General features: G+C 40.8%; 2 protein-coding genes across 2 annotated transcripts in view; both read right to left on the bottom strand.

Moving 5' to 3' along the window:
* chchd6b (coiled-coil-helix-coiled-coil-helix domain containing 6b) overlaps positions 1-2,769 on the bottom strand; it is a 51,552-nt gene extending 48,783 nt beyond the window's left edge. Inside the window, exons 1-3 of the mRNA XM_083972801.1 lie at positions 2,521-2,769; positions 1,040-1,139; positions 197-251 (exon numbers count right to left, since the gene is read on the bottom strand). Coding sequence (XP_083828927.1) covers positions 197-251; positions 1,040-1,139; positions 2,521-2,604 — 239 coding nt within the window. The 5' untranslated portion in view covers positions 2,605-2,769. The remainder of the gene's footprint in view (positions 1-196; positions 252-1,039; positions 1,140-2,520) is intronic.
* Positions 2,770-3,134: 365 nt separating this feature from the next.
* On the bottom strand, positions 3,135-12,102 carry tpra1 (transmembrane protein, adipocyte asscociated 1). The gene is made up of 11 exons (XM_083971115.1): positions 11,929-12,102; positions 10,358-10,541; positions 10,085-10,217; positions 9,523-9,609; positions 8,719-8,791; positions 8,459-8,538; positions 8,222-8,332; positions 6,277-6,337; positions 5,971-6,073; positions 5,541-5,621; positions 3,135-5,430 (listed from the first exon to the last, which is right to left on the bottom strand). The coding sequence occupies exons 2-11, from the start codon at positions 10,528-10,530 to the stop codon at positions 5,160-5,162; spliced, it is 1,173 nt and encodes a 390-aa protein (XP_083827241.1). The 5' UTR covers positions 10,531-10,541; positions 11,929-12,102; the 3' UTR covers positions 3,135-5,159.
* Positions 12,103-12,256: the final 154 nt, after the last annotated feature.

Genomic DNA, 12,256 nt, shown 5'->3' with positions numbered 1-12,256 from the left:
ATTAAATTCCAAGTTGGTCATTATTAATGCACAATTATCATATGGTAAATATACAATACACAATAAATTGTTAATTGACTCATAAATGAATAATTAAAGCCATGAGGGTTAGGGTTAACCCTTATTGTTATTGTTAACCCAACCCTAACCCTGCAAATTTCATGGCAGGTGGTTAACCTTGATAGTGAACACCTACTCTTTGCGCAGTTCTTCCTGTATTTCTTTACTGGAGGGTCCCGTTGGTTTTGGACCTGAAATTCAAATGGGTTTAATGTTAGTTATAAGCAATAAGAAGATGCATCATGTTCTAGCTCAGATGGAACAAACCGGTACATAAGGGGTTAAGTTCTGGCCAATTATAATCTCTATGGGCATGACATCAGACTTAAAAAAATATCTGTGTTAAGTTGACTAAAAATAGGTTCGCCTTTTAAACTATTATCCATCAGAAACAGCTAAATGTAGCTTTATTATTTACAAACTTTAATTACCAAATGACATATTTGAGCAACCCAGTAAGGTAGCTGTATTCTCAGACTCTAAGATCTTGTGTAAATATTGAGATGAAAGTGCAAATGTGACTCAGTCAATGTCAATTGTTTCTATAATGAACAATCTAAATTAAGTCTCACAGCTGGAAAATTTACCTTTATCCTACTGTACAGTCACATCAGTTAGTGTAAGTGGACAATCACTCAGTTGGCAGTATGCCTATAGCTAAACCTAGCCATTGGTGATTAATTAAATAGTAAATACATTCATGAAAGTTTCAAAGTACAGTTTTTGTTGAAACTGTGTAAAGAAGCATTAATTCAAGTGAATGATCATTTTGGAGCATGTAGTCAGGTATAGAATAAGCAAGTGTTCCTATTATTTTGCCCATCCGAAATCAGTGGGCTGAACAAAACAACGGCAGCACCACAAGCTGCAGCCACCAAAATGATTACAGCTGAAGTGGCACCTCTATAACAAAGTTTCAACAGAATGGGCCAACCAATGGGAGCTCAGTGACAAGGACGGGTCTGTAACTGGGACGTACGTGGTGGTGGTGGTTTGTGACTGTCCTGCAAAGATGATGGTGACTTTGAGCTGTCAGACTTCTGAGCGTCCCTCATCCGGCGGAGCACATCCTCTGAGAGCTGGAGCGTGGGAATAAACACAAGCACATAAACATCAGGGCAGGATGTGTTGCATGGTAAGGAGAAGTGTTGTAACCATTCATCTATCTATATCAGTGATGAACAAGTCAACAACACTATGAATCCAAATTTAAAGTATGATCAGACATTGATACATAACATCAAAGATGCGCCTTTAATTCCCCTGGCAGTTCTGAGGATGATGCAATTTCATATTTAATTTACAGATAAATTAGTTTTCCTAATTCCTAAATTCTAAAATTATTTTGTTTGAGACTATAAATAGGAGTCAGTTTTCCACAGAGTCCCTGCTTTAATGTAAATAAATTTTAATGATTTAATGATCTTTCAGTTTTCTTTTATTGAATGTGGACATTATAAAGCTCAATAAATGACAATATGGTACTTTATAGTGAATAGGAGGCCTGTTTTCATGAAACAAATTGATTGTTTTTACCATTTATATGTCTGGTTGAGCTCAGAAATAAAAATGCCAAATTTTATTTTAGTAGCTTTTTGTGATCTGATATGAACTGAGGTTATTGTGTTAAATCAGCAGATATCATCTCATATCAATCAATGGTCCCTCAATCGAAACTTTATGATATTGGCAAACATCGAATAGTTTCCATTTAAACCATTATATTACTTGCACACCCTGAGTAAGAAGCAGATTATAAAGTGACTGAATCTACCGTCCTGCCTAGTGCCTACAGATGTGCCTTTGAGCAAGTCACTTACTTAGGTCCAGATGTGTTTGTTTCTGTACAGCTGTGCCTGACCTCTCTGACCTTACTAAATAGGCATGTGTATTCACATTATAAACACAATATTCAATTTACTCTCCCACTCTCCAGTGACACTGTGCAGGTTCACAGGTGGGAAACAAGTGAATTGTGTTGGTAATGAAAATGAAACTGCTGTCTTTTGTGCCCTCAGCTACAGTAACACAACTCCTAGTTGACACAGGACACCTAACTAGCTAAAAAATACAAGTCACGTTGTGGAAATATTTCGCTAATATATATATTACAACGTCACTGCATCATGTCTGAGTATATGTGCTGCTTTATTGGCCATTTTTTACTATCAACACGTCGTTAGTGAAGCCGCTTTAAGAGTAGCCTACTAACCTTTACATGGCCGTAACGGTCACTGGGAATAGAGAGGGACAGACAGATAGAGGGGGGGGTCCCATGACCGGGTTCATCCCAGGACATGGGACCTGTCAACCGGCCAGCGCACCTTGCTTTGCCCGATAGATAAACCACCACCGCAAAAACAAGCTAATCGTTCATTAGCTCAAACGGTTGCAACTGAAAACAAATTGAAACCCTCTGGCTAGTGCGTGATAAGTTACGTTACGTTACGTTATATCTACCTTCACTCCTTCAATTACTGTGACCTTCTCGTCTTCGTCCAGTCCGAATGACACTTTTCTGGCCGTGCTTCCATTTCCTCCCATTTTCACCGGCTGTCAGTTCCCACCTGCTTTAGAGAAGGGGTTGGGGGGTGAATAAATAACTGCAGTAGCCCTGTCAGTCGTTGTGACAGCGGCTCAGAGTCATGAGAGAACAGCACAGAGTCGCCGCCACAGCGACTGTTGGTCAAAATACTCCAATAAAGGTCACTCTGGCTCTGCAGTATCCTCGAATCTCATTGGCTGGATGGATTAATTCGGAGCCAATGAGTAACGGCCGTGCAGCTGTGTGGCCAAGGGGTAGATGGGAGTTGTAGTTTTCACGAGCAACTAGCTTTTTAGTGACAAATACGACATAAGGAGGGATTGGGACAGATAATATGATTTCTGTTTGGTGGTGTTTAGGCTAAAACAGTTGTGTCATAAACACACAAGGGGAAATATACCTTTAAAATTAAGAAAAGAAAACCCAAGAGTGTAGTTTCCACAAGAAACCACACAGTGGAGTCCTATCCCAAAACTTCAACACACTATATATCCCAAATATTCAACATCTCACCCTTAAAACAACCAAATCAAAGTCCATGGTTTATTCTGTAGTTCATGGAATGCTCACCACATTGCATTAATACAGGCTGGATATTATACAATCAATGCACTTAAATAAAAAAGAAAAAGGCAATTTACACATCATTTGCAAAAAATGATTTCGCCAAAACACATTTTGTGTATGCAAAGAGCGCACTTCAGTTGCATCACAATGCACCTTGTGAACTCGTGTTATCAAACATCAAGCTGATTTCCCAATCACTATTCTAACTCCAAGTGATACAGCAGAGTTCACCAGCACTCAACTATGTATATAAATTATTTTTGAGATTTGGACAAATACTGTACTTCCTGGGAAACAACTCAATTCTTTACTGTTTTGTTACTTTACAATGGTGAAAAAATAAATGTAAGCCTATATTTTCTGCATATAGGTCTGCACTATTGATGAATACTGCTTTCTTAAACAGAGTAATCCATTCCTATGAAACATATAGTATTTTTAGGGGACAACCTGCATCCATTTTATCTCCTTGGTAGGCATAAGTAAATGTGAGATGGTTCAAAAGAATCAAATATGCTATTGGAGTAATACTATGCATGGCAAGTATGATTTTATGAGTTAAGCAAAAGCAAACAACTCAAGTCTGAAATAAATCAAAATGGATTTTTTTTTCTCTCTCTCTGCAGCATGATATTGTCTCAAAATTTCATTCCACTTACATAACTTCCAGAGCGTGTCTTGCACAGACGGAATCAAAGTCATTATCTTTATAATGTGGCTGTATCAATGCCGACATTTGATACTATATAAGTGAGCAATATTTTTTGGTCAGATTTTGCCACTTGTAATAACATTTATGAAAACTCTCAACACAGGAAACAGATTAGCAGCAAAACACTCAAAACCCAACTTTTCAGCAGCGACCCTTTTATAGCAAGCAGAGCTGAGCTAGATGTGCTGATATGAAATGAGCGTAAGTCTGAATTGGAATAAACAAAGAAGATTTCTGCTCATTTGTTGTTCAGGTCACACAAATGGTGCATTTGCTCAATGACTCTGAAGCCAACAAATGTGCTTTCAAGAGCAGGAATGGCTAATGCGCAGTACAAAAAGAAAATCAAAGTACAAGAAGAAAATCAAAGCAAATGCAGGAAATAAATAGAAGAGGAAAGAAAGAAATGAAAAGAGGAGCACTTATGCCTGAGATGCTGTTTGAATTGTTCAAGAACTGATCGCGTGTCTCGGCCGGTAGCAAAGAGTCTTACAGGTGGTTTTTTATCTGTAGGGTTAATGCAGTGCCTGTATTTAGGGGTTACTGGTTTCCTTATTATATTGCAGTGACAGACATCACGCTTACACCATTCACTTATTGACGGGACAGACAGCACCTATCTCAGAAGACAAAAGTACACCTATGAAAATGAAACAGCACAAGTCCTTGCCTTGTATAAAGAGGCACAGCGACAGTGGAGTCAGAAATCTAGTACAAGGCAGCAGATAAAGTCAGTAGAGCTGCTGATGCTGTTACCCAAAGGCTGTAGTGGGAATGTACTGTACAGACAGATGTTGGGTTGTCATCAGAAGAATATTAGATCGATTTTTTTAAGACTTGGGTTTTTTAAAATGGGGCTAAAACTTCATCACTGAGGGTTGAGCAGTTGATGCTGGAATGACAGAAAAATGTGCTGAGACGAGTCGGTAAAAGCCCCCCACACTGAAGAGCCCGCAAAACAGAATTCAATATGGAGTCTGCCTGCCGAGGCCAGAATGAGGGACAGGACTCCTGACGTGGAGCTACAGCAGCAGTGCACTCTGGCAACAGTGTTACAAAAAGCAGTCGCTAAATTCACAGTCTTTCCAGATAATCGGCCAGCAAAAGTCTCTCCTTAGGTGTCCGCCTGTTTGTTTGTTTATCGTGGCCTTGAAAGAAAGACCAAGATTACCCTTCCTTGAAGTCCTGCTACCTGGTCACCACCATCCTGCCTGACACACTACACATGCACAACACTGAAGCCCAGCTGGATAACCATCTCTCCTCGTCACGTTTTCACGCATTCACAGGCCGCCAGCGTTCGGCTTCAATGCTGTTGATGCTGCTGGATCCATAGGGTCCAGAGGCCACATCATCCAGGTATGCTCCCACCATGCGAGAGCTGCTGGGGCCAGAGCCATCAATCTGGGTGGAGGAGTAAAACAGGCCCTGGTCAGTCAGCTCCTTGCGTCCAAGTGTCGTAGCAACAGTGGGGGGAAGGTGGACATCACTCTCATCCGGCTCATCCACCTGTGACTTGTAGGAGAACAGGATCTTGGGCTCTGAACTGTGGAAGAGAAGAAAGAAATAAAATAAAATGAAGAAAGTAGCTCAAGTGTATTATAAGTGCATATATAAGGTATTCTGTATATTTTGTGATATTCTTTCTATACAAACCCAAAGAAGCCTTTGAGGAATGTGACGTAGATGAGCGGTGCAAATGCGGAGAAATACAGGAAGGTGGTGACATCCACACAGCTGGATCACAGAAAACAAAATGAAGACAGTGCAAAATTAATTAGTCCCCTCAGAAATCAACACAACACAACACAAGAGCCCAATCAACTGGTTGCTGCTGTAAAAATGTCCTTATACTCTCACCTAAACCTAATCACCTAATCTCTACCACAATAACAGACCAATTCCACAACAGCGTGTCCAACATAAACGTTAATGTTTAAAAACCAGAACTGCTCTTAATCCAAAAACGTCACTCCACTCATATTTCTCTTTAAAAATTTAACACAGAAATAGCCATAGTTATGTGGTAACAATTGATTGATTAAATAAACCGCACACAGGGTTCATGAGACATCATAATACTGACCAGAGTCCCTCTATGACTCCAGCACAGAGCAGAGCGCTGCCCAGCCCCTGGACAAGGTTCAGCAAAGACAGGATCGCAGCGTACACATAGAAACTCCGCTTCGCTAAACAGGGTAAGTAAAACAAACATTAATGAACTACAGAGAGCAGGTGCTGTCATTTATATGGCATCATGCAGTGATAAGAAAGACGTTAGCAGAAGTGCAAAGTTTCCATTGATCAGTTACATGACATACAGTATAATACTCATCTTTTAACTCATCAAATCTAATTTCTGTTCTTAATTGCACTCGAATCTGTAACTTACATGGCAGAGATATCCTCTCCCTCAGTGGAGTTTTAGGCAAAATCACAATCAAAGAGTACACCTGCAAAATAGGGGTCAAAATGATCACCATTAACAATATCACAGAAAAGTCAATTTCCAGTAGTTCAACCCCAACCAAGTATTGAGTGAAAAAAAAAGACAGTTGGGATTCATAATGTGTCTCATAACAGTATACTGTGCGTCACGTTCTCGTTATTGGCCTCAGACGTGTCTCGGACTTCCAGAGCAGCTACAGCAGCGTTGTGACCTCAACCATGGTTGGTGAGAGCAGAAATGTTGTTGTAGGCCTGTGCATATTCTCATTTGTCCAGGTCATAGTATTTCAAAGGAGGTTAAATCGAAAGCAACTGGACTTATACTGAGTCTCCACACCAGTTAGTTGGACCAGTCTCAGCCTGGTCAGATGCTACATGAACTGATGAAGCCTCTTGGATGAGAAGTGAAACGTCTTCCTAGACAACTAACTAAGTCCAGTTGAACCTCCTTTGAAAAAAGAAAAAAAAGTTGTTGGCGGGCTCGTGAATTTTTTTTTTTGACACGTGTCAAAAGGAGCGATAAATCGCGTATCTCGCGTTTGGTCGCGCGTCACAACTCGAGCGAAAAAAAAGCGTTCCTCGATGAAAAGGACGAAGACGCGAAGGTCCCGTCGCCCAAAAAGAATCGCGTGTATTGCGTCGCAAAAAAAAAAAAGTCGCGTATACCGCGTCTCGCGCCTAATCGCGTCTTTGCGTCACGGCCTTTTACACCGCGGACGTAACGAATAAACGGTGACGGTGTGAACGAACAACATAGAACAGGACCAGACGTGGCGTTGTTTCCTCTTTTCACCTACAGCTCCACTCTCCCTTACTTACACTCCTACTGTTATTGTTGAGGCCAGATAATTGTGGGATTTGTAGTTTTTGACCAATCGCAGGTTGTGCTCTTTCTTTTTGTGATTTTCCTGGTTCACAAATGTATTTTTTTTTTTTTTTTTTTTAGGGGCAAATGCGAGTGAAATGCTCACCCATGGTGGGCATAAGAAAATTTAAGACCTGTCTAAAATTATTTAAGACTTGAACACAATATTTCAACAAATTTAAGACATTTTAAGGCCTAAAATTTAGATTTTCAAATTTTAGACTTTTTAAGACTAAGATACTGGAGATACTGAATTTTAGGTCTTCACTGATGTTAGTCATAATTATTACTATTAAAATAAACTGAATAAATAAAAGACATGGGATGTCACTCGGCTGGCCTGGGAACGCCTTGGGGTCCCCCCGGAAGAGCTGGAGGAAGTTTCCGGGGAGAGGGAAGTCTGGGGATCCCTGCTCCGACTGCTGCCCCCGCGACCCGATTCCGGATAAGCGGCGGACAATGGATGGATGGATGGATGGATGTTTCATTCAGTGTATGGACATATAGGTCTATATAATGTGTTAGTTTCACTTTAATTGAACACATCCTACATCGCGGAGGCGACGTCTCTCCTTCACCTCTGAAACGGAGCAGAGCTCCGTGGGAGACACCTGCCTGACACAGCAACGGACATGCACGGGGGGGGAAACGGCGGCGCCGTCGCACCGACTGCACGCGGATACGCGCCGCTTTGGGTAACGAGCGCCCACGTCGCGTCTACATTGGAGGTGAATAGGAAGGCTGTTACCAGTATAATCAGAGACCATGAATGAGTTAGCCTCAGTTTCACGTGATTGTCACTGTCAGCCTGTTAGAAAAACATTTTACTGACCCCAGCTGAGACGCTGAGACCCCCCCCAACTCAAAAACAAAAACTCTTCGGATCTGAACGATTCACACAAGTCACCTAATTGGTCATGAAAAAAGCGAGTTTCGCTTTTCGGCGCGCTGTTTGCATCCCTGATCTTAAGAGTTTTATCCTTTTGCTCTTATTGCTATTGCTGCAGAGCTACAGGTTACTGACCAGGAAGAAGAAGCAGGAACTGGCCAACCAGAAGTGTCGTCCTCCATGGCCGTAGATGTTGAAGTCCTCCGCAGAGAGGTGACTGTCTGGATAAAGGATCTCTAGTGTGCCCTAAAACAATTTATTATCCGTTTTAATCGAATAAACTGCATAATGTCAACTTCCCAGAAATGTTCTGCAGTGCAATGTTGTCATCTCATATCTAATAAAAGTGTAACTCCCGTCATCTGCCATTACCTGTGTGATGGAGTAGCCCAGAGCCAGCACAGCAGTGATAGCCAGCACACGCTTGATACTGGACTTGCTCTCAAGGTGACCTGTAAAATAAGGAAAGAGATATGACTGAAAAAAACAAAAACAGCACAGACTGCAGTTATATAAATATACAGTGGGTAACGTGCTGAACATACTGTAACAGGCATGTGATGTAAAAACGGGAAAACACACTACATGGATTGTTTTATAAACGAGAACTGAAACCAGCACCGCAAACTAACCGAAAGCCAGTCCCAGGATGATAACGCTGAGCTCGATAGCCAACAAGAAGAAACGGGTGATCTCCCACAGCACCTAAAGAGACAAAAAACATCATGAGGTTCTACTGTGACCAGATGTGTTGCTTACACATACTGAAACAAAACATATACACAACTTTACAAGTCATGTGACACAGACTCCACAGTGTTATGCAATCAATTTCTGTCTTTTCTACATTACAACCATGACAGTGAGTGTACCATGGGAACAGTAGGAGCATCTCTGTGAACTCCATAGGGATCTGTCTGGTATGTGAGGAATGTCAGCCAGGCTTTCACTTTAAGACATGAAAGCTTTGCAAAGTCATGCTGCAGTCTCTAACACGCCCTCTGGGTAAAGAGATTTGCCCTGTGACAAAATGTGGTGACTGCTACTTTAGTATGAGTGAAATATTTATTCTGCAAAGATGCAATCATATCAAAAACTACATGAATATTAAAGATTTTATACCATTAAACTCCAGGAAATACATTCCTAGACCATTCAAACTGGTATGCCACAGTGAAAACCAATTTTCCCCTAAATTATCTGTTCCTCCAAATGAAAAGCTGTGCACTTTTCTCTGTTGTTTACAGTAGACATGAACATCTTGTGATGAGCACAGCTGATGTTTCCAGTGACAGAAAGAGAAAAGTATACACAGTTCCTCCACGGTTTAAAAATAGATGCATTTATAAATAAACAGTGAAAATACAAAGTGTTGTTCACATTTGAATCAACAGATGAACAACCCAAAAAAAAGCATTATTGAAGCACTTTCTTACTTTGTCTATGATGGTGGCAGCACTGGATGCACTGACAGTCATGGACACTATTGCCCGGGTGATTCCAACTGCTGCAACAACAAAAACCTAAGAAATACAAGTGCAGAATTAGTTAACACGAGTGACACATAATGAACAGAGTTTCTTTATTGCCTGGTGAGGCACTGCAGAGCTAGAGTTTTTCTTGTCAGATTACCATCACTGGAACGATAACACAAATAGAGAGGAGATGCAGTAAATTTTGGAAACAAAGAGTAAGCACCTGCCACTGAGCGGGAACAGATTATAAGGCAGAACAGTAAACAAGAAACAACCTTATCAGCAAGACATTCAACAAGGTCACTTGTCTTTGGCGTTTGAGAAAAGAAAGTGAGAGCTAAAGGCTTTAACAGGTGCATCGTCCAAACTGATTTTATGCGGATCACTGACACAGTAAAATGTGCAGATGCTCAAGTTTTTATTCTGATCAAGATAAACACAAGTGCTACCATATCTACTGAGTGTGCAGCATGATGTCAAGCTACAGTACTGTATGTTGTGGTCTCTGTAACGTGTGTCGTACCAGCAAGTAAAAGGTGACGAAGATGGGGCTGGAGGTGAGTCGGATCTTTGCCCTGGCCGAGGGCAGCTTCCACATCAGGAATACAAAGAAGGCCACATTAGGAACTAGTAGTAAAATGTCCCAGAACCGGACCCTAAGACAGAGAAATGACAGTTAGGGCAACAATGCAGAACTTTCTGAGACATGAAAATACATTTTGCATTGCACAGTTATTTCCACTTCGCATTTCTGCATGAACTGAAACGGTTTCCTCTGCAGTATCCTGCTGATTACCTGGACTCTCCAATGTCGTCATACAGAACTTGCAGACATTTGTGAGGCCTGGTGATGTTGGCTCCAGAGTCAGGTTTCCAGGTTGGGAATGCTGATGTGTTCTCCAGAGGTGATGGTGAAATACTGCCATTGTACTGAGTAAACCTAACCACAGCAGTCACTGTGGCTAGCATGGTGTCAGAGCCTGAGGAAAAAAAAAACAAGAACCTGATTAAGTCTGTTATTAATTAAACTGGTTCTTTATTGACCCAAGGCAGACATCTTACTTCTCATTTAAAAGAAGTACGGTATGGAGTAGTGTGCTGGAGACCGGACTTGAGACCATATTTTCAAGGTCTTGGTCTTACATTTTTACTTGTCTCGGTCCCAGTCAAGCAGGATTTTTTCTCAAGACCACAGCTGCCACAGTGACATCTTCTTCTTTTTCTAACCACAAATGTCTCTCTCTGTCACTCGCTCACTTTGCTTTATGAAATTCAATAACTTTAAGATACGGTAATTAAAATGTGTTCTACAAAAGAGTATACAATAAGTATAACCATCTATCCACCATGAAAAACTGGGAAAGACTTTAGCAGCTTGTGTGCTTCTGCTGTGTTATTGTGTTCAAACCAAACTTTGTTTCCATTAAATATGGTATAGCCTTTATATGAAGTTATATTTTCTTTTCAGCCAAGGAATAATGTAAATATCAACCCACATGATTATTATGAGCACTGTTACTGAATACAATAATGGTCTTGAAAATGGTCTCGCATTGCTTTGGTCTTGGTCTTATCTTAGATGGTCTTGAGACAACACTAGTATGGAGTTTCTAATTTACACGGAAGTTTCGTTTATGAATGGTGGACTGGAGAAAGGGAGCAATTCTAGTGTAACTTTAACTCAGTCGTGATATAACAAAGCACAACAAAACACCTGTGCTGCTGCCCCAACCAGGAATTTAAAAAGGAGAGAAAACATATGGAGTTGTTTAATAATTGTTGGGGCCAGGCCAGGGCCGCTGTCTGCCCTCAGCTTTCTCCACTTTAAGACAAACATTATGTAACGAGAGCGGCTGCGATACGAGCCATGTGTGGTGTGAAGTTAAAGTTTACCATCGTTAAAACTATCCTAATCCTATTAGCATTTACTTAACGCCTCCTCAACAATTAGAAAGCTGCCAAGACATAATATATTACTATAATACTACAGTGGCAAAATGGTTTTCAATAAAATAATCATAACTTATCTTTAAAAAACATTATTTCATAAGGTTTAACGAAACACTTCCAGTTTAGTCCGTAAAGGGGAATTACAGGCGTTAGCTAACGCTGCTAACGTACTTCAAACCTGCTAGCGCTCGTCGGGAGAAGATAATATAAATGTGAATTAAAAATGATACTCTTCGTCTATTTCCACTCAAAACAAACGCGGTGATGGTGGCAGTGCTGACGATAAACATGTCCTGCTGATAAAACTGGAGGCAAGCCGACTATGCTCAGGTTTAGCATCAAAACAAACGTGATCTAGTGCAAGTGCAACGACGCTGACCCGAGCTACAAATTATCCACAAAAAAATGATATCTTACCGATTCAGAAGACTCGGTTCCGAAGGTGCAACTCGTTGTAAATTGTTTTTTAGAAACAATATAAGTCCAGCACCTGCGATACACGCTGTTATACACACTGTAATCGATCAACAAATCGATCACTAATACGGGACATGGCTGTACTGAACTAGATAGTTTCGTTAAGAAATTTCCCCCATACGGTCAGCTGACACTCGCCAAACAAGCGGAGCAACTCTCGCGAGATGACACGAGATCATGACGTAACCGTGACGTATGTTAGTGTTGCTGTTTTCTCATGCTGTATGTAAAAATGATAGATAGATAGATAGATAGATAGATAGATAGA

Source organism: Trachurus trachurus (genome assembly GCF_905171665.1).
Source record: "Trachurus trachurus genome assembly, chromosome: 5".
Classification (NCBI taxonomy): domain Eukaryota; kingdom Metazoa; phylum Chordata; class Actinopteri; order Carangiformes; family Carangidae; genus Trachurus; species Trachurus trachurus.
This window is presented reverse-complemented; position numbering and strand designations above follow the sequence as displayed.

Excerpts from the sequence above, each read along its gene's own strand:
- tpra1 (XM_083971115.1), bottom strand. The coding sequence starts at position 10,530 with ATGCTAGCCACAGTGACTGCTGTGGTTAGGTTTACTCAGTACAATGGC. Across the intron at positions 10,218-10,357 it reads GACGACATTGGAGAGTCCAG|GGTCCGGTTCTGGGACATTT; the intron begins GTAATCAGCAGG and ends TCTCTGTCTTAG. Across the intron at positions 8,333-8,458 it reads TGGGCTACTCCATCACACAG|GGCACACTAGAGATCCTTTA; the intron begins GTAATGGCAGAT and ends AAATTGTTTTAG.